The 25,882-nt window shown below is 38.4% G+C and overlaps 1 protein-coding gene across 1 annotated transcript in view; it reads right to left on the bottom strand.

The window, feature by feature from the left end:
- LOC122646699 (CHD3-type chromatin-remodeling factor PICKLE) overlaps positions 1 to 25,882 on the bottom strand; it is a 154,567-nt gene that overhangs the window by 116,080 nt on the left and 12,605 nt on the right. The window contains exons 2-12 of the mRNA XM_043840299.1: positions 22,900 to 23,049; positions 13,032 to 13,169; positions 12,768 to 12,922; positions 12,032 to 12,193; positions 9,713 to 9,960; positions 9,494 to 9,589; positions 9,269 to 9,405; positions 8,957 to 9,172; positions 8,766 to 8,873; positions 7,255 to 7,305; positions 7,048 to 7,147 (exon numbers count right to left, since the gene is read on the bottom strand). Of these exons, the coding sequence (XP_043696234.1) occupies positions 7,048 to 7,147; positions 7,255 to 7,305; positions 8,766 to 8,873; positions 8,957 to 9,172; positions 9,269 to 9,405; positions 9,494 to 9,589; positions 9,713 to 9,960; positions 12,032 to 12,193; positions 12,768 to 12,922; positions 13,032 to 13,169; positions 22,900 to 23,046 (1,558 nt within the window). The 5' untranslated portion in view covers positions 23,047 to 23,049. The remainder of the gene's footprint in view (positions 1 to 7,047; positions 7,148 to 7,254; positions 7,306 to 8,765; positions 8,874 to 8,956; positions 9,173 to 9,268; positions 9,406 to 9,493; positions 9,590 to 9,712; positions 9,961 to 12,031; positions 12,194 to 12,767; positions 12,923 to 13,031; positions 13,170 to 22,899; positions 23,050 to 25,882) is intronic.

Here is a 25,882-nt window from a genome sequence, read left to right as displayed (position 1 = left end):
TTAAGACCTTAAAAACCTGCCTAGTGTAATCCTATAAACTATATATCCATTACCTTACCCTAACCTTAGAATTTTGACCTAAAACTACACTTCTGTCTTATTGTAACTGCTGAACCAGCAGCCCCCTTAGTTCCTTGGTATTGGTCCTGGTTTAACTGGCTTCTAGTAGGGCTTTACCCTATCTAGAACTAAATCATAGGGTTTATGGGAATCGATGGGAATTAATGGAAGCTTAGGGTTATGATGGGATTCAAATAAAACAAAGAGGATCGATGGGGGTTGGGATTGGAGGGATAGAAGAAGAAACTTGAAATTGCAGCAAGTCTTCAAAGGAGGCAGCAGCTCTGTGATAGAAGGATAGAACCACCTTCCAGCTGTAGAAGATCCTCCCAACCGTCACGGCATAAGGAGTCGATCGGATTCCACCAAACCCTTTCCACCTTGATAGAACCACAAGGGTGCACACTCACAAGGAGCAAAGGAACAGCAACAATGGCAGCCAACAATTCTGTTTTTTCAAATATTCAACTGTGGGGGAGCCTCCCACGATTTAACTTTATTTATAATAAGGCCAATGGTCAAATCCTAGTACAAACTAAATCCTTCCTTCATAAATCGTGGAAGGGAATGGCTACAATTAAAAGCTAATAACTTAAAACAGTAAAAAGACCTAATTGTCCCTAACAACTTAAAATAAAAGTAACTAAAATCACTTAAATTGAACCAATTGGATGCAACCAATTTGAACCGGTTTAATTAAAAAACATAAAAATATACTAAGTATTGGGCTAATCCCTTATGCAATCTATGTACCCCTAGTTTAGGCCTATTAAAGTGGCCTATTACATAGAAAACCCTTGGGATCAAAGGCCCGACATATATATATCCCAACCCTAGACTTCTTTCTAAAGAAATAAGCCCATTCGATGATGAATCTGCATCAAAGTTAATCTGGAATATACTAAAAAAGAGAAGGGTGTCATGTAAATATGTGGACATAATTAAAGATATGTATAATAGTATAGTGACTAGCATCAGAACTATGGGGGGTCAAGGTAGTGAATTCTCAATTACAATTTGATTACATCAAGGATCAACCTTAGGCCCTTAGTGATTTGCACTTATCATGGATGACTTAACCAAAGGCATACAAGGTGAGGTTCCTTGGTGTATACTGTTTGCGGATGATATAGTTTTGGTGGATGAGACAAAAGCAGGGATTAACGACAAGTTGGAACTATGGAGATCATCCTTGGAATCAAAAGATCTGAAAATAAGTAGAACTAAGAGGGAATTTATGATGTGTAACTTTAGCCACACTAGGACTAATAATGAGGAGGTGAATATTGGTGAGAGGGAAATTCCAAAGTGTTTGTTTTAGATATCTGGGCTCAATCGTAAATAAAGAAGGTGACATAAAGGATGATGTTGCCCAGAGGATCAAAATAGGGAGGATGAAGTGGAGAGGTGCGTCCTGAGTGTCATGTGATCGGTGTATTCCTTTAGAACTTTTTAAGGAAAATTTTTTAGAACTGTCATTCGACCAACTATGATGTATGGTGCAGAATGTTGGATAGTTAGAGAGGTATCATATAAATAATCTATGTGTAGTGAAGATAAGGTTTTTGAGATGGAAGTGTAGGAAAACTAGGAAGGATAAAATAAGGAATGACCATATTAGAGCTGAGTTAGGATTAGCTCCAATTCATGATAAGCTTAGAGGGAGTCGTTTGAGGTGGCATGGCCATGTTCAATGGAGGTCTTGGGATGCTCCAGTATGGAGGAGTGATTTGATTAATATTAAGGGAAAAAAAAAGAGCCAGGGGCAGGCCTAAAATAATCATAAGAGAAGGGGTGAGCAAAGACATGCTTAGCTTATGCTTCGTATCATGTATGACTCCAAATAGAGCTGATTAGAGAGCAAGTATCTATGTGGCCGAACCCATTTAGTTGGGATAAGTTGATTTAAGGCCATGTTGTTGTCATTGTTGTTGTTGTACTTTGGAGTTTTCTTTATAGAGTTTCTTTCAATCTTTCTTTACATGATGTTGCATTAGAATATATGTTTCACCACAGGGTAGTATCATATAATGCAGCAGAGCATTAGAGTGGCAGGATAAATATGAGACTTGGGAAACCAGAGCCCAAAATTCTAATATAAAACCCAAAGCGATGGGCTCAGTTTTGGGTCCATATAAAAGCCATCTCTGGTAGTTAGCATCTGTTGGGATTTCTTATTTCTTTTTTTTTTTTTGAGTGAATAAATAATTCATTACCAAAAACCCGAAAACGGGGAGGAATAAGGGAGAGAGAGGAATACATAGGGAAGCAAGGGAGGGAACTATACAAAACCTCAATCCCTAGGAAGGGTCAGGAAGTTGAAGAAGAGATACAGGTAATCCCTAGGAGACAACAATTTGCCTGTTCCTTTGGGAGTCAACAATAGATCTGTAGGGTAACATGTGAAGCCTGGAGCTAACATCGAAGAAGATGGCTTTCCAAATCATATCAAGAGAGCGGGAGCTGGAAATCCATTTTTGAAGATTCCGCTCTATCCAGATGTGAGAGATAACGGCACCGAACACAAGCTAACCTACAATATCACAAACAGCACTACCGAAGAACGACATATCCATCCAAAGCCACTCCTTACAAAAGGGTAAAGGTCTTCCACTACGGGGCCAAGGCTTTTTGCCAAACTGAGCAGGAAAAGGGGCAAAAAAAGAAAAGGTGGTTGATGTCCTCAATACCATTCCAACAAAGGATACAGGAGGGGGAGATATAGAGATGGCTATGTAGGAGGAAAGCTTGGGTGGGAAGGCATTGGTTAAAGACTCTCCAAACGATGAAACTGTGGTGGGAGATATGCCCTTTGAACAACACAAGGTTATGCCAAGGAACATAGGGGACGTGGGGTCCAACAAAATTCCAAGCGGAACGGGAGCTGAAAAAAAGCCATTATGGGAGGTGAGCTATAGGATCTTATCACAAGGGGGGGATTGGGAGGAGGCAAAGGGGGGGAGCCGGGAGGGAGGAGAGGCCCAGACCAGGGACAGACTAGGGAGGGAGGGGAGAGTGGAGGACCAAGAACCATAGGTGATAATGGAGGAAACCGGGGCAAATTTAGAGATACCAGAAGCATAGTTATCAAGGCAGGAAGGCAACCATAGCGTTTTAGAGGGTCAAAAATCAAGGCAACACCACCATGGAGGCAAGGCGCCCGCCATGGCGACCAAGGCGTCCAAGGCAACCAAGGAGCATGGACGTCAAGGCAACGCCTTGATAACTATGACCAGAAGAGTACACCGAGCAAGCACCCACTATAGAAAAGAGGGCACCTAAGAGATGCTAGTGATCAAGCAAGAGGGACGTAGATGTCCCATCAGTGATCATAGAGATGGTAGCTCTGAGAGCTAGAGGCCGAAGGTGGAGGATTATGTACCAGACCCAAGAGGAGCCAGCAAGATAGGGGACTATTCAAATGGAATCTTTTGAGCAAGGCACACAATAAGGATTCCTTGGTTTTGGTGGTGGAATTAGGAAGACCATAGATGACACACCAGTAGATGTAAGAGGATTGGAGAACTGAACTAATCAACTCAACCCTCCCAGCATAGGAAAGAAATTTTCCTTTCAAGAGTTGAAGCCTTTTACGAATAAGGTCCAGCACAGGGGTGCAATAATGACTAGTCAACCTAGCGGGGATCAAGGGAAGACCAAGGTACTTAACTGGGAGAGTACCAAGGGAGAAACCCGTAAGGCGGAGGAGGGTAGCCTTATCAGCATCTGAGATACCGAAGAGAAAGATGTGGGATTTCAGCAAGTTGATTCGGAGGCCGGAGAGACATTCAAATTGGTGAAAGGAGTACATAATGGACGAGATAGAAGAGGGGGAGGCCATGGGGGAGATCATGAAATCATCAACAAAGGCAAAATGGGTGAGATTGAGGGCTTTACATTTGGGAATGGGGGAGATAAGGAGTTGATCAGACTTGGACTGAATACTTCTAGAAAGAACCTCTAGGGCAAGGGAGAAGAGGAAAGGGGAAAGAGGGCAACCTTGATGAATACCAACTTTAAAGGAGGAAAACCATGCAAGGGATCCATTGACAAGGACCGAGAACTGGGGGAGGAAATGTCAATGTTCACGAGGGCAACCAAGGAGTGGGAATTACGGTCAAAACCACGGACTATTTCTGTGCAGAGAAGGATGTTGTCCAAAATGCTTCTGCCCAAAATGAAAGCCGATTGGTTAGGGCTAACAAGAAAAGGAACCACCAACTAAAGGCGGTTAGCCAAAATTTTGGCAATGAATTTGTAGAGGAGAATGCAAAGGGAAATTGGTCTAAAATAAGAGAAAGAGGAAGCCCCGTCATTTTCAGGGATGAGGTAGAGAAAAGTGTGGTTGACCTGAAGGATCTGGCTAGTATTGAAGAAGATGTTGCAGATAGCTTGATCAGGTCCTCTTTAATGATATCCCAACTAGTAGAGAAGAACCCCATACTGAATCCATTAGGGCCAGGGGCACGATTGAATTTATGGGAGAGGACCACTTTGAGGATTTCTTCCTTGGAGGGAATAGATTGAAGCCATTCAATAAGAGAGGGGGGAACAAACTTATTAAGAAGCTCAGAAGGGACTTATTTAATTATCAAGGTCATTCTTGTAATTTTATCGTTTAAATTTGGTAGCCATTATCTGAGTCATGGGGCCTAAGTATGTCTATTGCAAGTCAGACTTACTGTTAGAAGTTATTATTTCTTTGGTCTCATTGATTTCAAAAGTAAGAGTCCGAGTTTCTGTCTTGTTAGTTGCTATTTTCATAATGTTGGAGCCTTATAAATAAGTAATCACCCCATCAATGGAATGAATGGAAAATACATTTTTAAAACAGTTTGTACTCTCTCCCCCTTACCATTGATCTCTCTCTTCTCTCTCTTGTCTATTCTCTCTCCCCCCTTTAATCTAACCTCTTCCCACCCCTGCAGCACCTTGCGGCCTCCTAACTTTTCTCCTTTTTCTCCTCTCTTTCTTCCATCGATCTCCCTATTTTTCTCTCTTATTCCAGCAATTGATAGGATACCTTTCTATTCCTTGTTCGACTATTGCAGGAGCTTATAACAGAGAACTCAGCGGCTTCTCTATACTGTTGCAGGTCAGTCACTGTCTCCCATATTCTGTTGGTAAGTTATTCCATTTCAGATCCTTTTTCTCTGATATCACTTCCAATATTCTGTTCTGGTTGCTTGCTACTCTAGTGTGACATCAGTTATTGTTACATGCCTAATTACTGAATCTGTCCTTGGTTATATTCTTTCTAATATTCTGGTTCTAGCAATCTGCTACTAGGATTTTTTCTTATTGCTATCAGTCCAGTCTTTTAATTCTGTCTTCTTTCATAGGCTGCTGAAGCCCTGCAATTTATTGTTAAGATTCTTCTTTCGCTATTAGTTCTTGGACCAAGTTATTCTGTCCAAAATTCTTAATTGAACATCCTCAGACATGAACATGTTGGCAGCCTATCTAGCCCTGATTTCTAATTTGGAAAATGGAGTTTCAAGGGCTGCATTATCCCATCCTCTACTGTTCTTGGCTCCGCCTCTTTCTTTTAATAATACATATTTATAAATACAAAGTAACTCCCCCGATGTTTTATACTGCCAGTCCCAAGCCCGTATGAAGGACAGTTGGTGTGTCAGGTCGGCAACGGGCATCGTAACAAAACTTTAGCCAAACCTTTTTCCATGGATCCCAGATTTTATATTTTCAACCTTATGCTAGGATGTTCCTTGGAAACAACATGCTACACTAAGACCCAGGGGTAGTGAATAGCGAGCAAGGAAGGGTTATTGATGTAGATCCAAAGTACAAACAATGGTATATCCCTGTAGGGGGAAGAGACAGCGAGCAAAGCCCTAATTCCAGCCCAGCTTTAAAGCAATGAAGACCAGTATTAAAGGCCCATCAAGATCCAGCTTTAAAGGGCCATCGATTCCAGCTTCTAAAAGCCTGTTGCGATTTATGTTTATGGGCCAGTTCTGGGCGCATTAAGAGCCTTTTTAAGTCTTATATTTTTGCCTTCAAGTGCGTTGCTGTTACAGTATAAAAAGTATTTATTTTTAGAGTTTCTATTATTGTACTAGTTGCTTCATTATTTAATAAGAAAGAGGACTGGAGAGGGCCACGATTTTCTTTGGAAAAAACCCTATTGCTGCTGCTGCAATGTATGAGACAAGTGCTGTGAGATTTGTCAAATCTGGAGTAAAGCTGAAGCAACCAGTGGGAAACTGGTTGCGTTTGGGGTGAGAGGCCCAACCTATCAGCATCGTATAGCATACCACATACACTACCAACCTAGTGTCCAAAGCTAAACTACCATTTTGTACGTGTTTGTATGTGGTTTTTCACAATCTAAGGGTTCCACCATGCTTAAAGGACCTAAAATAGGGTTTTCTAGAAGTTTTGGGAACTAATTTGGCCATTTGAGCCTTGAAATCATCAATCGAAACCAGCAACCAAAACTTTCCAGATTTTGACCGAAATTCCGCAGCTGCACAAAATATTTCGGTTTCAAGCCTTGTTGAAACCAAGAAACCTCGAATCTTGTCGCGGATAGAAAAATGTACTTCTAGATAGGCAGACTTTATTAATGAGTTTAACCACCTAAACAATGGGAAAACACCCTTTCGCACATCCAATGAGCCTGAACTCCAAGGCAAACTGGTCAGACTAAGGCATGGTGAGGTCTCTTATTAAGTCAATTGGTCCTGAAGTAGTTTCTCTGTCTTTCCTGTTCCATGCAAGGTAGGCCTTTGGTTTCAATGTTTCCTGTCCTCACTTTTCCTTCATTTGCTTTCAGTTAAAAAAATAATTAACTTCAAAGGGGTCCATCCAATCATTGTCACATGCTATGGAGCACACATTCGACCATCATTTGGCACATGAGCCGACCAATCTTTTTAAGCATCGTGATCATAACAAAAAGCAAACTTTGATGATACAATAAATTGGGATAAAAGCCTGAATGGTAAAGAATGAAGTTCTTACTTCTAAGAAGATGTGGAGCCAGCATTTTATGAAGCCTGGCAATTTGCTCCTCTTGATTGATATCCTTGAATTCCTCTTGAAATTCCTCCAAACTTCCAAACTGCAAGCATTTAACATAAGAAATTGATCGTAAAACCTACAGAGTAATCTCAAAGAACCATCTGTCTTCCTATTCATAACCTGAATGGAAGCTGCAGTAATACTGACCTTTCCATCATCAAGGAAGTGCATGAGCATGAATAACTCATCCAGATTATTCTGAAGAATGAATTAAATCAATAAGTATGTATAAAAATTTCAACAAAAAAAAAAATGAATAAGACAGCAAGTCGATAACTAAAACACAAGAAAATAAGTACAAAGTTTCAAGACTAGGTAAGCTCAATACTGAAGAAGCAGCAGATGGAACACCCATTTTACTTCTAACAATTGCACTTTGCTTTTCTCTTTTTATTTGTCTTTAGGGAAGGGGGTCATACATTTTCTTGGACATGTAATTGGTCTCTTTGGTGCTGGTCTTTGTGTTGCCAGGGTGCCTTTTGGGGGTTTTTCTTTCTGCTCTGATGCTCTCTTTCTGATGCCCATTTTGGGGGGGGGGGCTGCTGTTTCCTTGTATATCACAATGTTCCTTCTCTTAATGGAATTTCGTTTTTCTTTGGTTGCTTATCAGCAAAATACTGAAATGCTTTAACCACCAGCATCGGAATCTCCGGCTTGAGAAGGGAACTGGAAGACGGGAAGAGAAGATCTTTTCCAGGTTACCCTGAATCAGTTAGTCAGTCATTCGTGAATAGTCGCGCCCTTTCCTTTCTCACGCCGATCAGGGTCCCTACATGACCTGACGCAAATGTAGCCCTTCTTCAAAAGAAAACCTTTTCGACTATTGCTCTTGCTTTGAGCCCAATTGCCCACTCTTCCTTCCCCACCCCATTTCTGGAGTGGGCCTCATTCTTATTTATGATATACCACCGCAAAAATGGACCCCTGATATTTTGCCGCTGACGCCCCTTACCTTTACTTACTCGTTTAGGGAGGGGGGTCGCGCAGCCAAAGCCAGGCGAGCAAGCAGCGATGAGGCAAGTTTTCAACCATGCCCTCCCACAGGCCCCCCATGAAAGTTCAGATTTACTTGCTTTGTGTCCCAACAATTACAAGAAACATATGCCATTCGTTGGGCTAACTACCACAGTAACTTTTGGTTGATTATAAAGGACATGTGGCAACAATGATGGCATCAAATGTAGAAGTTACAAAAACAAAAAAATAATCATTAGCATTTGCAGAGTATCATTCCATTTACTCTTGTTTTGTAAGTCAGCAATCTTTAATTTGCACAGATTAAGTTCAGGCAAAGCTGTAGGAACAATTAATTCATTAGGGAAAGAGAACACTACCCGGTTACATGCGACACGCTGCTCCTGCATCCAGACACAGGGTCACGCGAAATGACCATAGCACCCTCAGAAATTTCTGCCTTTGTATTGGGGTGCGGTGGTCATTTCTCGTGGTCCTGTGTCTGGGTATAGGAGCCACACGCCATTCTTTATCCCAATTCATTATTATAAGCATTTCAATCAACAGGATATCAAATAAAATAGGTAGGGCTATAACGGATAGGAAGAATACACTAAAAGTCGGCTATAACGGATAGGAAGAATATACTAAAAGTCAAAGAAATAATATACATAAAGACAGACAGTAGTTGATAGGGATTCAACCTGAAGCGGCGTTCCAGTTAAAAGAACACGATGTCGACTGGAGTACTGTTTCAACAAAAGAAACAACTTTGAATCTTTATTCTTTAGACGATGTCCCTCGTCCACAATCTGCAGAAAGATATGCCAGCATCAATATGGTTTAAATATTTCATTGGCAACTGAAAATGTCTTAATGGATAATAGGATATTACCATACAATCCCACTTTATTGGTTTCAAAGATGCCGTATCAATGTTAATCATTTCATATGATGTTAAGAGGACATCAAATTTTATTCTTTCTTGCTTGTTTTCGCCACTAGCTTGGTTAGTCTTTTTTTTCTTGTGCTTCTTAAATTCGCTTTTTGAAAAGAAAAATTCATATTCCCTGATAACAGCACGAGCTTGGGCAGAACCAACATACATCACCTGCAGCAAGATTACTTTCAGTCTGAACCACATTTTTAACAAAAGACAAGCAGGAAATGGAAGGTACAACTACACTGAGAAGTTCAATGAACATACAACATTCAATTGAGGTGCCCAAGTCGCAAATTCACGTTCCCAGTTGCGCAATGTTGAAAGAGGGGCCACTACTATATGAGGAGATACATTTTCCTCCACAAGAGATGCTAGAAAAGCAATACTCTGTATAGTTTTCCCTGTTCCCAGAGAGTGAACCCTTAGATGTGCCATCTGATGGTAATCAAGAAATTCAGTGTTCAATGTAATTGGACATGAAGAACTCACCAAGACCCATTTCATCAGCAAGGATCACATGAGTTTGTTTTGACCATGAGAAGCGCAAGAAATTCAGCCCTTCAAGCTGATATGGGTGAAGTGAGCCTTCAAGTACACCGGAGAATAAGTAGATGATGATCAACGAAAATTATGACATCAAAAAAGAAGAATATTCCAGTTATGAAACAGCAAGTTACAAATCAAGTTCAAATGAATTGCACAACATACCTCCAGAAAGAAATTCAGGGCTATGTTCATAGTGCTGAAATTCTTTCTGCTTCTTTTTGTAATCCTTCATATCACGAATAGAATTCTTCTGCTTATTGGAATATGATCTGAGACGCCTCGACTGAATTCTATTGAATCTTTCGATTTCAGGTTTAAATGCAGAAATGTCTGACTCAAGTTCCCAATAACATTCATCATATGAAAGCTCTTTCCATTTTACAAGGTACTCCCTCTCACTTTCATTCTCTCTGTAAAAAATTAACATGTAACATCAAGCATCACCCAGAAGACTTTTTTTAATTAAGACAAAAAAAATTAAATCAATCAGGGTAAAAATTGACTGAAAGAAGGTGTGAGCAAGGTTTAAAGTATCGCACCATATTGTATCGTATCGGCCGATACATACCAGTATTGCAGGGTACTGATACAATACAGTGAGATGCATATCTTTTTTTTTTTTTGAGAAGTATCACGTATCGATAAGTATTGCATTCTATCGGCCGATACGGTGCGATAATACCAAGACTCATCAATACGTCAAGTTGAGGGGTTGGAAAAGAAATTAAAAGTATCAGTATGTATCGCTGATGTATAGGCCGATACGGTGTGATACGATGCAAGACATTGCAATATGTTACAATACAGGCCATTAAAAGCTTCTGTTCACATTCCAGAACTCAGAAACGAGTTCTGAAGACAGAAATAACCACCTGGGAGTCCCATTCCTTGCTCTCAACCTCTTTTTTTCCCCCTTTTTGACTTGGGGTTTACATTGAAGCATAAAAAAGGAATCAGATTCAACCAACAAACCTTTCTTTCAATCATTCAAGTGGCTGAAATTAGAGATTGAAGGAGAAGTTCTCAGAAAAGGTAGGTTTTCAAAGAACTTTTTTTTGTTAAATCACTAAGAGAACTTGTCTCGTTATACAATAAACTATTACTACTTGTAAGAAACCCATTCTTTATAATAATTTCAATGGAATGCACTTGTCTCATTATACGTTCTCCATTTTAGTGTTTAAGCATGCTACATGTTATGTATTGCTTATTTATAATAGTTTTGGCTCCAAAAGTGTATTTCAATGCATATCTTGACCATTTTCACGTGTATCTTTAACGTATAAGTATCTTGCGTATCTCCGATATGATACGATACAATACGTCTCTTAAAATAACCCCACCAATACAATACGCAATACCAATACTTCGATCCTTCGGTGTGAGCAAACAAATATCAGATAGCTACAAAAATTACAGATAAATAGTCTCAATCTGCTCCTCAATGGTTTGTTGTGTATGTATCTAACCTTGAGGCCAAAGATTCAAGGCTTGGTAGAAGCAAGGTCAATCTGCTCCAAGATGGATATTCCATTACCTAAAAAGCTTGAAAAGGTATATATTCGAGTCTCTCCGTATAAATGAACAAAGCATATCTCATGGAAACATTAAATGCAGAAAGAGTCATCCAACCCATGTCATTCAGGAAATGGACCAGAGAAAATAAAACTACAATGAAAGAATATCAAACAGTACATATGGCATTAGATCTTATAGCTTTAGCCTCTCAATTTCAACTTTAGTTTCGATGGAAAGTTTGAAGTGCAAATGAGATGATGGATGATTTAGCGAAGCAAGGGGTTGTTCAGCCTAGATTGTGTTTTTGGGAAGCCATTCCTTTGTGACTTAATGGGGATTGTTGGGTTTTTAGTCCCATGCAGCACTGAGCTGAAGATTGTATCTCCTATTGTTGTCTTGTACTATAATCTTTTTATACCAATAAATTGCTACTTATCAACAACCAAAAACTATGGAGAGCAAACAAATTTAGGTCCAATACTCACCTTTCTATCGATGAGTAAAGAGGATGTTCTCTAAACCAAAATCCATCCAAGAGGACAACTTCCAACTAAAAATGAAAAGAAAATTTTCAAACTATGTCTCCACGCCCAAAAACTCAACTTTATTGCTCAAAAAGTGGTACGAGTCTCTATTGAGTAAACTGTATGCGTATCATGCAAATTTCTGGAAATAACTCAAAGTTCAAGGCTAGTGAAGTCAGGGAAAGTAGATAAAGGGGGATTTAGTCACATTACTTTTTTTCATGAATGAATTGGTGCATTCATCCACCAACAATAAACTAAGATAAATTCAAATAAGAAAATAAGGGAGACATTCAAATCAAAAGATGCACTACACGAGAACACTAAAAGATGAAATTATGCATTTTCCACTGTTAACAGTATGCCTCAAGAGCCTCAAGTAATAACAACAAAACCTAATTTTACGATAAAATGGTATAAAAATGTCAGATGGTAGAACCTGCTAGCAAGAATCCGATCAACGGTTGTCCATTCAGGTCGAATGGCAACAAAATCATCCTCAGAGTTATTAATTGATGACATTTGACGATGGAAGTTGTTCACTTTGTTCTTTAGACGAGGATGTGACTTGAAAGCTTTTAGAAATTCCTTCTCCGGCACCCTAAGGAAAGCAGTAAGTGGCTAGTGAGTGGGGATTGTCAAACGCGACATATTACAAGGCTAATTAACAAATATCTGATACAAAATCAGCTGATGGTACTTGAATACGAATTCAGATAATGCTTTATTCTTTATATTTTACAAGACAAATAGGGCCATTACCCATTGCTGGTCCCACGGCCCCCACCTATGCAAGGGTCCTGGGAGGGGTGAATTTGGAGTCGGTCCTAACCTTTGCCATTTTTGCACAGCGTGGCCGACCTCAAGACTCAAACCCGGGCATTTACCCTGGCAGCTCGAACCTTCTACCACTGCTCTAAGCAATGGCCCTTATATTTTAGAAGACAAGTAAACATGTCATTTTGTTTCCTTAATATTTTAAAAAAATAATACATGCTACTAAAAAAATAAATGGATTCAACTTGGAATCTGACCCTTTACAATCCTACCCAAACCCCACCCCACCCAAAAAAAAAATGAAGAGGGGTGCTGGCAACTAAATAGAGCAGTCTTTGTCAAATTAACATAACTCCCCATTGAAAACTAAAAGGAAAAATAAATAGATCAGGAACTACCATGTACAATGTAGATACGATAATCCCTTCCACTTTACAAGGTACTGTTTGACAAATATTTGCTTTGAACCAAGCTTAGAAGCATCAGAATCATCAGCTACAGTAGGCCGCATTTCACAGTCCAGTATCTTGTCAATGTCATTCAGAGGGCTTACCTGTAACATCAAGGAATATTAATTTCAGCAGTGCAAAACATCACGTTCACGACCATTGACCAGTATCAATCAAATCCAAAATGATCAAATCTATATATTGCTAACATACACATTCAGGGCAGCTCCAGCTGTTGGGAAGAGGAGATTTGAGAGGTGGAAGTAAGCACTTGGGATGGTAAGCATAGCTGCATGTCTCACAGTTTAGAAGACTTCCACTTCCTCCACACGCTTGGCAGGAGTCATCTTTCTACAAAAATGACACAAAGTTGAAGAAGAATTAAAACTTGGTTGTATTAAAAATAGGGAGAAATTTAGAGAAATCATTTTAACACAAAGAATCAAACTCAGTAAAGCAACTGCAAAGAAACAAATCTGAATCAAGGAACAGATAGTGTATCAAGAAACATAAAGGGTAAAAGAATTAAAAAGCGTTTAAATTTAAAGAATAAAAAAAAATGGAGAGATAGGTAGGCACTAAAATGAAAGTTGTTGGGAGTTGGAACCACTGCCTCAGGAGCCACCTTAGTGACTGCATAAATCTTTCCATGATCCATGTAAATACCAAAATTTTAACATCAAGATATTCCCCATCAAACAAGAAGTTAGGATTATTCCTCTAATCACCAATCGCTAAGAATGACTAGTTGCTTCTCAATGGAGAATCGCATGTAACATGTACTCCCATATAACTGTATAAACATTTCATTACATTCTCAATTCACCGTCATAATTTGAAAACTCGCCGAAATTTCGGAAATTTTGGAGATTTCGAAGTGGCCGAGTCGAATTACCATACGAATCAGAGAATCGACAATGCTTCGGTCAAAATTTCAGTGTTGCGCCGAAATTTCAACCATATAGTGTATTGTTTCGGCGATACGGTTCAATAAGGTATTGTAAATACACTGTTTCGAATGCCTGGTGGAAATTTCAACCGAACTCAAGCTATTTTGCTAGTTCGCCCCTTTTCTAAATTGGAAGAAGGAAAACCCACATCTTGGCCTCACCTCTACACAGTACACACTGCTGGAATACAGTACAGGGAGTTGCCACATCACTCCAACGACATCATTTGCTGCATATTGGTGAAGATTTAGCCACATTCAACAGTTCAAGGTATGAACCTTCTTCCCACAAATGAATTTTTGCAAAAAAATATGATAAATATTCAAAAGTTGGTGATGAAATTTTTATATGTCAGACACCAAAGCCCGATCTGGCCTCATGGTGTCAGATTTTTTTTTGTTTATATATATATTCTATTTTCTGGTTTCAAACAATGGATTTTCCTACCCAAAAAAAAAGTGAAAAATTAGGGTTAATATCAACTGAATGGGGCTCAATTTTCTAAATGTTAAACACAATTGGCCGATCTACAGCCTTACAAAATTAGGTTGTTTTTTCTTCTGGTAATTTATTTTTTAATTTTTTAAATTAAGAAAATATTTTTAATTTCAAAAAAAAATATGGAAAATAAGGAAAAAATATTCTATTTTGGTTTGAAAAATAAATAAAAATTATGAAAGTAATTTCAGCATGTTTTAAAGTATCTTGTTAAAACAGCTTGGTGCATGCTTTTTGCTAACGATATTGTGTTGGTAGAAGAGACAAAAGCAGAGAGTAAAGCCAAGTTGGAGTTATGGAGATCAACCTTGGAATCAAAAAATCTTAAGTAAAACAAAGATTGAGTATATGATGTGTAACTTTAGTCACAGGTGACGATTAAGGAGGTGGTCAATAATGACGAGAGGGAGATTCCTCAAAGCGATTATTTTAGATATCTAGTGTAACGTTCTAAACCTGGATAGGGTACTAGGCACTACTCTCGCGAGCGTCAACCCAGAAGGTCAAAGATAAATCATTGTAACAGTAATAGAAAATATCCCAGATTCACATATAAAACAGTGGAAGCATACAAGTTAAGTTATATTACAAGAGTTATTTGCACACTTGTGGCAAGTATTTACATTTATGTACATACAAAAAAAAATGTTTTCAATATTCTAAATATCACTATACAACATCATCATTCCAACATTCTAAATATAACTTTACAACATCACCAGATGTCTTTTAGGCCCTCAAACTCTAACCCTAAACATATTCTGGGGCTGTACAAGCCCCCTCTCCTGTCTTCTCATCTGAAAAATATCAACATATAAAGGGGTAAGCTGAAAACCCAGTGAGGTGAACACGTTACTATACATGCAAGTGTACATATGACTAATAAATAGAACATTTGCATAATTAAATAAACATAAAGTTTCTTTCCTTTTCATTTGGACCAAGTTCGGCCATCATCACCATACAGACTTTGATCCTCACCCTAACCAGTTATTGAAGTGTCAAGGAGAACCGAGTTCCCACCCTAGTCGGCTACTAAAGCACTAGGGAGGATTCCATCTCTTATAAGTTCGTGCTCCCCACCCTGGCCAGTCGTTAAGGCCCCGGGGAAGACCTCCATCACGGCCATTTATCCCAACGTCGAGGAGGATCTCATCTTTGTAAGTACTTGCCACCAATGTACAAATAACTCTTGTAATATAACTTAACTTGCATGACTTCCGGTGTGTTAAACGTGAATCTAGGATATTTTCTATTATTGTTACAATGATTATCTATGACCTTCTGGGTCGATACTCGCAAGAGCAGTGCCTAATACCCTGTCCGGATTTAGCCGTTTAGGATGTTACATCTGGGCTCTGGGCTCTATCGTAAATGAAGAAGGTGATAAGGAAGATGATATTGCCCAGAGAATTAAAATAAGATGGATGAAGTAGAGAGGAGCGCCAAGATATTGTGTGATCAATGTATTCCTTTAAATCTTAAGGAAAATTCTATAAAACAGTTGTATGTCCGGCTATGATGAACGGGGCAGAATGTTGGGCAGTTAAGAAGCATCATATAGATAAACTAAGATTAGCAGAGATGAGGACGTTGAGATGGATGTGCAGCATAACTAAGAAAAATAAAGTAAGATTAGGCCTATGCAAATGTTTTGTGATAATCACGCCGAGGTGGAGAATATGGACGATTAGGCCGTGAAAATGCTATAGATGAATTAGTAGCATGTGGTTTGTTGAATGACTTCTTTGGGGGGAAAAGACTGTTGTCGATTGTAACTATTACCCCTAGGAAAAGTGTCTGGAAATTCCTTCGAGTGTAAGACCGTTTCAGATTTTCTTCTACCTGATATGCAACCTATATTGCATCTCCCATTGTAGGTAGTCGACTGGATGCGAGTGCAGCACTGATCTAAGGGTGCAAACCATTGCGGAGCTGTGCCACCAATACTTCTTCATTGCACTCAAAATCGGATGAGTGGCGTAATAATATAATCTGGCAACAAACTCCTCAACTGTTAGGTTGTCCTACTTTAGTTGTGCAAACCTGAGGTGCATGCGCTGCTTGTAGATAGTAGGCAAGAATCTTTCGTTTATGACTTCATGCATTTCCGCCCAAGTAGTAACTAAACCAATTCCTCGGGTCTGATTCTATTGTTGTTGCTTCATCCACCAAACTCGAGCTGTGCCTTTTAGTTTAAATTCTGCAAATAAAACTTTCTTGGCCATAATCAAACCATACCATCTGAAAAAGGTCTCCAAACTGTGAATCCAGTCAAGGTACTGTTCTGGATTATTATCTCCATAAAAATCAAGAACACCCAGTTTTGCTGCTCTTTCAACTCCATAATCATCATATCGACCAACTCCATAAGGTGGGGGGTTGGTGGTGGTGGTGGTGGCGGTGCATCATTAGGCGGGTCCTGTGGGACGAAATTGGAAGAATCCCCAGATATCATTGGACTCTTTCCTTTATCAAAAGCTTTCAGTTGATCAATAGAAGCTTGCATAGATTCCATCATTGTCTTATGGAATTGACAGCAGCAGTGAGAGTACCAAATTTTGCATCGGTTTCAGCCTTACAAGAATTGAACTGTTGGAGAATTGAACTGTTGGCTACCATGGTTATGCTAAAGAAAAAAACTCTCAAAGACAAGGACTGAATGGCAAAACATTAAGTAAAATGGAAATTCCCAATAGAGTGGCGGTATCATAATATTGGAAATGTAAGAAACCCACTAGAGTATATTACTTACAGGGGAACAGAAGTAAACTTGGAAGCAAGTGAAAAACCAGCGAGGATGCTTATGAAAAAAAAAAGGAACTTCGACTTTGATAAGTAATCACGCAAAATCCTAATCGATGTGCGATTACAGGGTGCGGAAGAGATCAGCCCACCTGAGATGGAAGTTCAAACCAGCAGCAGTGGAGTCTCTTGAAACCAGGTAGGCTTTATTCTTCTTTTTATTTGATTCTCTGCTTCTTGCTCTCGCTTCTCTTCTTCTATCTGTTTTTGTTTTTCTTTTGGTTCTGACCTGTCTTTTTCTTGCTCTCTCTTCTTCAATTCACTTTTTTTTTTTTTGGTTTGATGCTTCTCTCTCTCTCTGCTTTTCTTTTTCTTCTCACTTTTTTTTCCTGTACCCTCTGTCTCTCTCATCTCTTCTTCTATCTCTTTTTTTTTTAATTCTGGTTTCTGACTGAACCCTAGAGAGGGTTTCAATTGAGGTCAGTGGGGCTGTGGGTATTTTGCTGTGGGAATAGAAATATAGAATGGGGTTAGGGCTGCAGTGGAAGTCGATGGGGGTTTGGATAGGTTTCAGCGGGAAAACAAAGAGATGGGGCTGGCGGTGATAATGCAGGGGGCCTTGGGTGTTAATGCGGCTGCTCTGTTTTTTAACAGAATCGGTTTTTTTTTTAACTGCTGGTATATATGGCAGAATGATTATGGAAAAAAAGAGGTTAGGAAGGAGAATGAGATGAGAGATATTGATAGAGAAGGGAATGAGAGAGGCTGGCAGGGAAGGAGATGGATCCTTTGTCTCTGATACCAAATTGGTGGAGGGCCGGATAGAAGAAGAGATTAGTTGCAGGGGAAGGGGAAAGAGATCACACTCAAAGAGTAAACTAGACAAACTTTTATTCAATTCACTTCAATCCATTGTTGGGTTACATGCACGTATATAAAGAAATTAACATGAATCCCAGTTAAACTATGAAATGAAAATAATGACTTACAATTCAAAATATAACTCTATCCAACTCCTACATAGGCAACCCAAAACAAATAAAATACTGAAATAAATAAATTACTAAATAAACTAATAACTTCCAACACTTGTTGAACCAAAAAAAAACCATTGGACCAGTTCTGTTTGGATTTGGGTCTCCAAATCCTATCATGCTGGTCCAACCAGCCAGGTGCTACTACATCAACTGGGCAACAAGCTCATAAGCCTACTCTCCTCTTATGGCAAGGTCTGAGATTTCAACAAGATTATAGCAATTTTGACAAATTTTGTCAATTTCAACCAAAATTTTGAGATTTCAATAATTTTTGTTCACTCATTTCGGCAAAATATTGTTTTCTTTCAAGAGATTCCATTTCAAGGTTCACCGAAACCAAAGTATTTTTCCAAATTCCGATTGAAATTTCAATGGATGCTTTGTGCTGGAATAGACGAACAATATGGAAGTAAGAAGTTAGGTGGCTTCTGTTATAGCTCAGTATCAGTCCCTTGTCGAGAGGGAGAATATTACCAATTACAAAAAACCAATTCCTCCTATGGTGCAGACATTTGTTTGGGTGCTTGCTCCTGATAACGTGCTCACCATTAATGGACACTCTGAGACCAAGGAATCCATGTAACAAACAAATTTATGATGTGTTAGAAGTACATCAAATCCCTATTATTGTACAACTGTCTAGTTGCCTTGAATACCTACCTGGTCATATTTTATAGGCCGGTTTTGGTTGTGACTCGAATCTGAAGGGGATAATGACACCTTCAGCGATATTTGAAATTTTTAGCGGTCTACTGATCTATCGAAAAACCGGCAAAATATTTGTCCATTCCAATGTCCAGTGTTGAAATCTGGTAAAATTGGCAATATTTTGAACGTTTGAAAGAGATTGGTATAACAATGCCAAATCCCTACGGTAAAAAACACCCAAACAGGTGAAATCTTGAACATCAACCACATGTTCGGGATATCTTCATTGAATAGGAACCTTGTCTAAAAATAAAATACCATGCAAAATTGGAAGGGGGTTTCCTAAGCTCTAGAGGCATATTCATGAATATAACCTCATCACTAAGTTTGGACCATTTGTCACTTGTTGATGCTGGGACTGAGTCTACACTGTTATAATATTAATTAATGCAGGAAAGACAAGAAAATATTTAAATATAAATAGAGATTTACCAACGAGTTGCATAGATATACCAAAATAACTTGAGAATTTCTCATGATTGTATAGCATCCAGATTGATATTGTACAAACTACTGTTTTGGATGCTCTCAGTAGTCAGTACATTAATCCAATTTATTTTTTTTTAAAAAAAGAAAACAAAACAAACACTGTTTAATGATCTTAACGATCCAACATGTTGAAGTACTGTTCACGTGACACTGTTCACATGAACAGTGATTAATTGAAATGTGTATCTTCTATTTTCCTAGTCCTAGTTGGAGTCCTAGTTTCTAATTAAGTCAAGTCCTAATTCTACTGTGAGTTGTTAGTTCTAGTTTTATTTCATGGTTCTTTTCCTATTGTAACTTGGAATCCTATAATGATTAGGAATTCCTAATCTGATTAGGAGTTCCCCTTTCTATTGTAATTTGAGATTATAAATACAAGCATTATGAGGGAGACTGATCAATTTAACAGTTCTCTCCTCTTCCTCATCTTCTTCTCTTTCTCTCTTCTTCCTTCATTCTTAGTTCTGGTTTTTTTCATCTATACTCTGTTACACGGTATCAGAGCATCACCTTTAGACTGGAAGTGATCTGCGATTCTGGTTTGAGGGTCTTCTAAAGCCTTTTCTCTTCAAGGGGGGCAGCACCAACTGCGGCATATCGCTATGGATTAAACCCTAGATGGAGTATTCAAGTGAAAACTAGGGTTTCTACTAATACTATCTACCTGAGTTCTTACATCGATTGGAGATCCTTAAGTTGAAGCTGCCTTTGTTGAAGACTTCTTCTACATATAATACTGATCCAAATCTGTGGATCTTCTCTACTATTGAAGACTGCAGATTCAACTTAATTTTTTCTCTCTACTACTTCCTGCAGTAATCCATTGAGGGTTTTCATATCAGGTGCTATTTTATCTCCAATTGATCCATTAATCTGGGAAATCTGATTTCTCTTACAGATTCACCCTGCAGTTCATCTTCTCTATTGCTTCCTTTTGGGTTTTCAAACCTTATTTACTGCTACTACTTTTGGGTTTTCAAACACCTATTTACTGCTGCTACTTCTGGGTTTACAAACCCTACTGCAGCTGATTGGTTCCTGCTACTCTTCTCAGATTTTCAAACCCTAATCAGAACCTGAGTAAGAACTGTTTGTGATTACTGCTACAGCTACTGCTGGTTGGAATATTACTGCTGTTTTTTTTTTGGGTTTCTCTGTTAAACCTAACCAGGTTCTGTTCAAGAGCCGATTACTTTGCTGCTGCTATTACTTTTTGGACTTGATGGCAGATCCTAAACCACCATCGGACAATGTCCAAGTACAGATTACCACCATTAAACTATCTGGAGTTTCAAATTATTTATTATGGGCCCAGGCAGTACAAGCTTACATACATGCCAAGGGCAAACTGAAAAGCATTTATGTGCATGACATTATTATATATGGTGGTAATGATGCTTCTGATATTGCCCAAGTTAAAGCATATCTTCATCAACACTTTCAGATGAAGGACTTGGGAGTTCTCAAGTATTTTCTTGGTATTGAGATTTTGCGAAGCAAGAAAGGTATTAGCCTATCTCAAAGAAAATATGTTCTTGACCTTCTGACCGACAGTGAAATGCTTGCTTCCAAACCAGCAGATACTCCCATGGATCCCCATCAGAAACTTGGGTCCATTGAGGGTGAGGATTTTTCAGATGTTCATCAATATAGAAAATTAGTTAGCAAACTCATTTACCTTACAGTCACTCGTCCAGATATATCCTTTGCTGTTGGGGTTATTAGTCAATTTATGCAGTATCTAAAGAAAATTCATAGGGATGCTGCTTGCTGTGTATTGCGCTATAGTGCTCCTAGTAAAGGTCTTATTTATCGACCTAATTGGAATGCTAATCTGGTTGGGTTTTCTGATGCTAATTGGGCAGGTGCTGATGGTGATAGGCGTACTACTACTGGCTTTTATACCTTCGTGGGTGGTAATTTGGTCACATGGAAAAGCAAGAAACAAACAACTGTTGCTCGATCAAGTGCTGAAGCAGAATATCGAGCAATGGCCATACTACAGCTGAATTGATGTGTGTAAAATCCTTGCTCCAAGAATTGGGATTTCCCATCACTCAACCTATGCAAATGTTTTGTGATAATCAAGCCACCATCTATATTGCAAGTAATCATGTATTTCATAAAAGGACCAAACACATTGAGGTTGATTGTCACTTTGTTCGGGATGTTGTTATGAATAAGTTAATTGCTACTCCGTTTGTCTCTACTACCAATCAACTTGGTGATATGTTTACAAAGACTCTATTTGGACCTACTTTTCGTCGAAGATGTACCAAGCTGGGTCTAGGTGATTTGTACGCTTCAGCTTGAGGGGGAGTGTTGAAGTACTGTCACGTGACACTATTCACGTGAACAGTGATTTGGTTGATATGTCTATCTTCTATTTTCCTAGTCCTAGTTGGAGTCCTAGTTTCTAATTATGTCAAGTCCTGATTCTACTGTGAGTTGTTAGTCTTAGTTTCAGTTTGAGTTGCTAGTTCTAGTTTTATTTCATGGTTCTTTTCCTATTGTAACTTGGAATCCTATCATGATTAGGAATTCCTAATCTGATTAGGAGTTCCCCTTTCTATTGTAATTTGAGATTATAACAAGCATTATGACGGAAACTGATCAATTTAACAGTTCTCTCCTCTTCCTCATCTTCTTCTCTTTCTCTCTTCTTCCTTCATTCTCGGTTCTGGTTTTCTTCATCTATACTCAGTTACACAACATAAAGCCTTTGTTTTGACAGCATCCCACACCACAACAGATAATTAGTACTATTGAGACCCACATGAGTTTCGGACTGCCACAAAGAAAATAGGTGGTTTCAAATCCAGACAATCATCAACCCACAAGTGACACATCCCTGGGACACTGGAAGGAACCTCCACCATCAGTCCATAATCATCTGTCTTTGTACTTTTTTTTTCTGGTTGTTGTTGGGGGAGGGGGGGGACAGATTACACATATCAGGCACATGCCTCACATCTAAAGTGTAAAATTCAAATACCCCAAGGGCTCACTCATTTTCCACTTGGCCTCTGAACATTCATATGTTACTACTCCCCTCCCTCCCCCCCCCCCCAAAAAAAAAAAAAGTGAACATAAAGTACAGAGAGGCAGCCCCAATGGCATGGCTCAACAGATGGATTATATAGCTTAAGAGGAAAGATAAGGTAGAGGAATTTGAAGCTCAAACATGTTAAATTGAGAGAGAGAGAGAGAGAAGAAGGAAACACAATCATATTTACAAACAGAGGGTAACAACCAAAACCAACATTCCTCTTGCGATGGGTATAATCAGTGTCAGTGTGAAACAATAGGTACTAGACCATCCCAGCCCAGCCAGTCAAACAGGTTACCGCTGTACAAGGCCCCTCTTAAACAGGTACGAGCCCACATTTATTCAACGAAGGGGAAAAATGTTGTCAACACAACCAAGCTCACAGAAACCATTTGACAGATTGTTCAACCATCCAGTTTATTAACTGTAAGCTCTTTCAGGTGTCACGGTTTGATGACATCACGAGTTCACGACTCAATGGTCGAAAGCAATGAAAATGGAACCCCACACCAGACCAGATTGAGGACCAGTCATTATCTGATAAAATGGTGCATAGGACCAAAAAATACAAAACCTACAATATTATTCGAAATAAAGATACACACCACATCAGTCCTGATTATCTTTTCAGGCTTTTGCTGGCCACGCCCTGATTCTCCATGTACAATATCCGCATCATCATCCGATTCATCTAAATTATATAAAGGCTTTCTATCTGACCTTATGCGAAGCCTTTCAACCAAACTACTCATATCCTGCAAATTGGAAGCAGAATTCAGCTTTCTTGCAAGTTGTAACCTTAAGTAGATGAAAAGATCACTGGAGACAAAATAACTAGAGAGATTCATATAATGGAGGTTAAATCTATAAAATAGAGATTAGATAGTATTACGCAAAGATGCAAAAAAAAGGATGGCGTGCAACCAGCTTACAATAAATCAGCCTCTATTGAAAATGAAAGGCTAGGCAGCATCCTCGTGACATTTCATGAGTTTATGTTCATTTATGTTTATTGCTTTCGTTTTTCATGAATATGATTATATCATATCCTAAACTATGTTTATTATGTGATGATTTTCTCATATTAGGTCATTTTAGTATTAAATCATTTTGCATTGATATAGATTCTAAGTTGCATATAAGCATAATTATATAAAATTATCATTGCTATATCACATATATTGCACAACTAAGGAGCCTAGGCACCCCCCCCCCCCTCCAACACCTTGTGTTGCATTAGTCACCTTGACAACTATGCTTTGAACAAATTTATTATAAAATCCAAAAGAAAAAAAAAAAACAGAGGATACTCAAGACACACTAAACATGAACTAGCCATACATATTATAGTGAACTTTTAATTATTTTCTCAATATTTTTAGATTCCCTTGAAATCTCAAACAGCGTTTTCATATCTCACTATTTGATCAGACTGATAAGACTTCTAGTAGATGTTTAATCCTATACTGCAGCATATAGAATGGATTAGGTTTACCAAATACAAACAGAGCCTCCCAAATTGCTGAAAATAAAGATTATAAGTCAATTGTCAAGTTTGATTCATGAAATTGAACATTAAATTATACTATGGTTTCACAAAGAAGGGGGAAAAAATGTTATCATATATCACTGCTCAATAGAATAAAAAAAAATAAGACGGATACAGAGAGGATCACAGAATTAGGGGATATAGACCACAAATAGGAGAATATTATTACTTTGGCCTGAGATTTCAGAACAAGCTGGAAACCTGGTCGAGTGGTCTATTCAAGAAAAACAACACAGACCTGCAAAACTTGGTGGAATTATGATTACAGCTCAAGAAGTTATGGAGAAATCTTAGTGCTACTTGGAAAACTAATGAAATAACTAGAACAGCAATATCAATCGGAATTCTAAGTTACAACAACAGAACTTCCGATAATAGGATATCAGACACTCTTCAAAGTTGATTCAAACAAATTTCAGATTTTCAGACTAGAAGATTAGAGCAATAAAAAAAAAAAGAATTATGAGTATGATTTGCATAATAGAAGAGAGGACCTCGGATAGAACCTATTGGAGGGCAAGGATACATGTAGCAGACTCCATTTAGCTGAGATTCTCATGACTTGCTGGGTTGTGCCTCTTTCATTTTACTTCAATTTTTCATTTTATTTTCCCTCTTTCATTTGTCATTTTCCTTTTTCATTTCTCATCTCATTTCCCATCCCTCATTTCCCATCTCTTCATGTCCCTTTTTTTTGTTCAGACCTGAGTTTTCCCTACTTTGTTTTGTTTGGATTTATGTAGCAAACCCCATTAAGTTGGGATAAGGCTGAGTGATGCAGATACATCACTAAAAGAGCCTTATTTTAATGGGAATAAGTCTAGGGTTGGGGAGAGTTGATGCAGATACATCACCAAAAGAGGCTTGTTTTAATAGGAATAAATCTAGGGTTGGCTTAGGTTATATACATGTTGGGCCTTAGATCCCATGGATATTCTATGTAATAATAGGCCACTTTTATGAACCTAAAATATGGGTAATTAGGTTGCATACAGGATTAGTTATTTTAGTTCCATACTTAGATTTATTTTGATGTTTTTGTTCATAAATTGAACCGGTTCAACCAATGGTTCAATTTAACTGATTTTAGTAGTTTTCTTTTTAAGTGTTTAGTGGGGCTGGATTAGGACCATAGTTCGAAATTTAGTCTCGTCTCGCCATTTCGGGCTGGTCGAAATTTCCAAAATATTCCGAAAATTTCGACGAAATATAGTATTTTTTTTCTGCCATATATCGGCACTCCATCTCAGTAGGTTTTTGGCCATATTAAGGCCTGATACTTCATGTACACCCTTATTTAAGCTAAGTAAACACATTTAAACCTTCATAATGCAAAAAAATGAACTCAAAGTGGTGTTTCGGGTTTTCACCCTTGATTGACAGTATACGGTAGGACCCTAATATATAAATAGTAAAATACACATTGTTTAAGTACTAAAAGACATAATAAGAAATTTAACCAAAGTAATGAAACAAAAATAAAGTCAAATGTAGCCTTTACTTTAATACAACTCATAAAGTCATAAGTGCATAAGTTCACAAGTCATAACTCATAAACTCCATAATAGTCAATAGTTCAATACTCAATACACAAAGTCACAACTCACAAGACTCACAACTTTCATAAAATCAATCCTAGTAATAATTGCTATGCCTTCCTGGATCGACCCCACTCATGCTCTGCTGGAGTCGACGTCCATTGCTCTCTGTCTAAAGGACATACGTGGACCACGGTAGAGTTTGGGAAAGAAACGTCTATAATAATATCATCACCATCCAACAAGTATTGAACATAGTATTTTCAAAAAAAAATAGTTTTAGAGAAAGAAAAAAATTACCTTAAACAGTGAAAAAGCCTTCACAAATGTGCTAGGAGGTGTTTCCGACATGTTTCCGACGACTATCCGTCGAAAATGATGAAAAACAAGTTGGAAGAGGCTTGGAAGACAACAAAAAAAAAAGGAACAAAAGTCTCTGCAAGGTCTCGATTGAAATTTCAACCGAGATATACGAGATTCTGCTTTTATAGTCAAAGGGTT

This window comes from Telopea speciosissima, chromosome 11, assembly GCF_018873765.1.
Source record: "Telopea speciosissima isolate NSW1024214 ecotype Mountain lineage chromosome 11, Tspe_v1, whole genome shotgun sequence".
NCBI lineage: Eukaryota > Viridiplantae > Streptophyta > Magnoliopsida > Proteales > Proteaceae > Telopea > Telopea speciosissima.
Note: the sequence above shows the minus strand (reverse complement) of the source record. Positions and strands in the feature narration are given on the sequence as shown.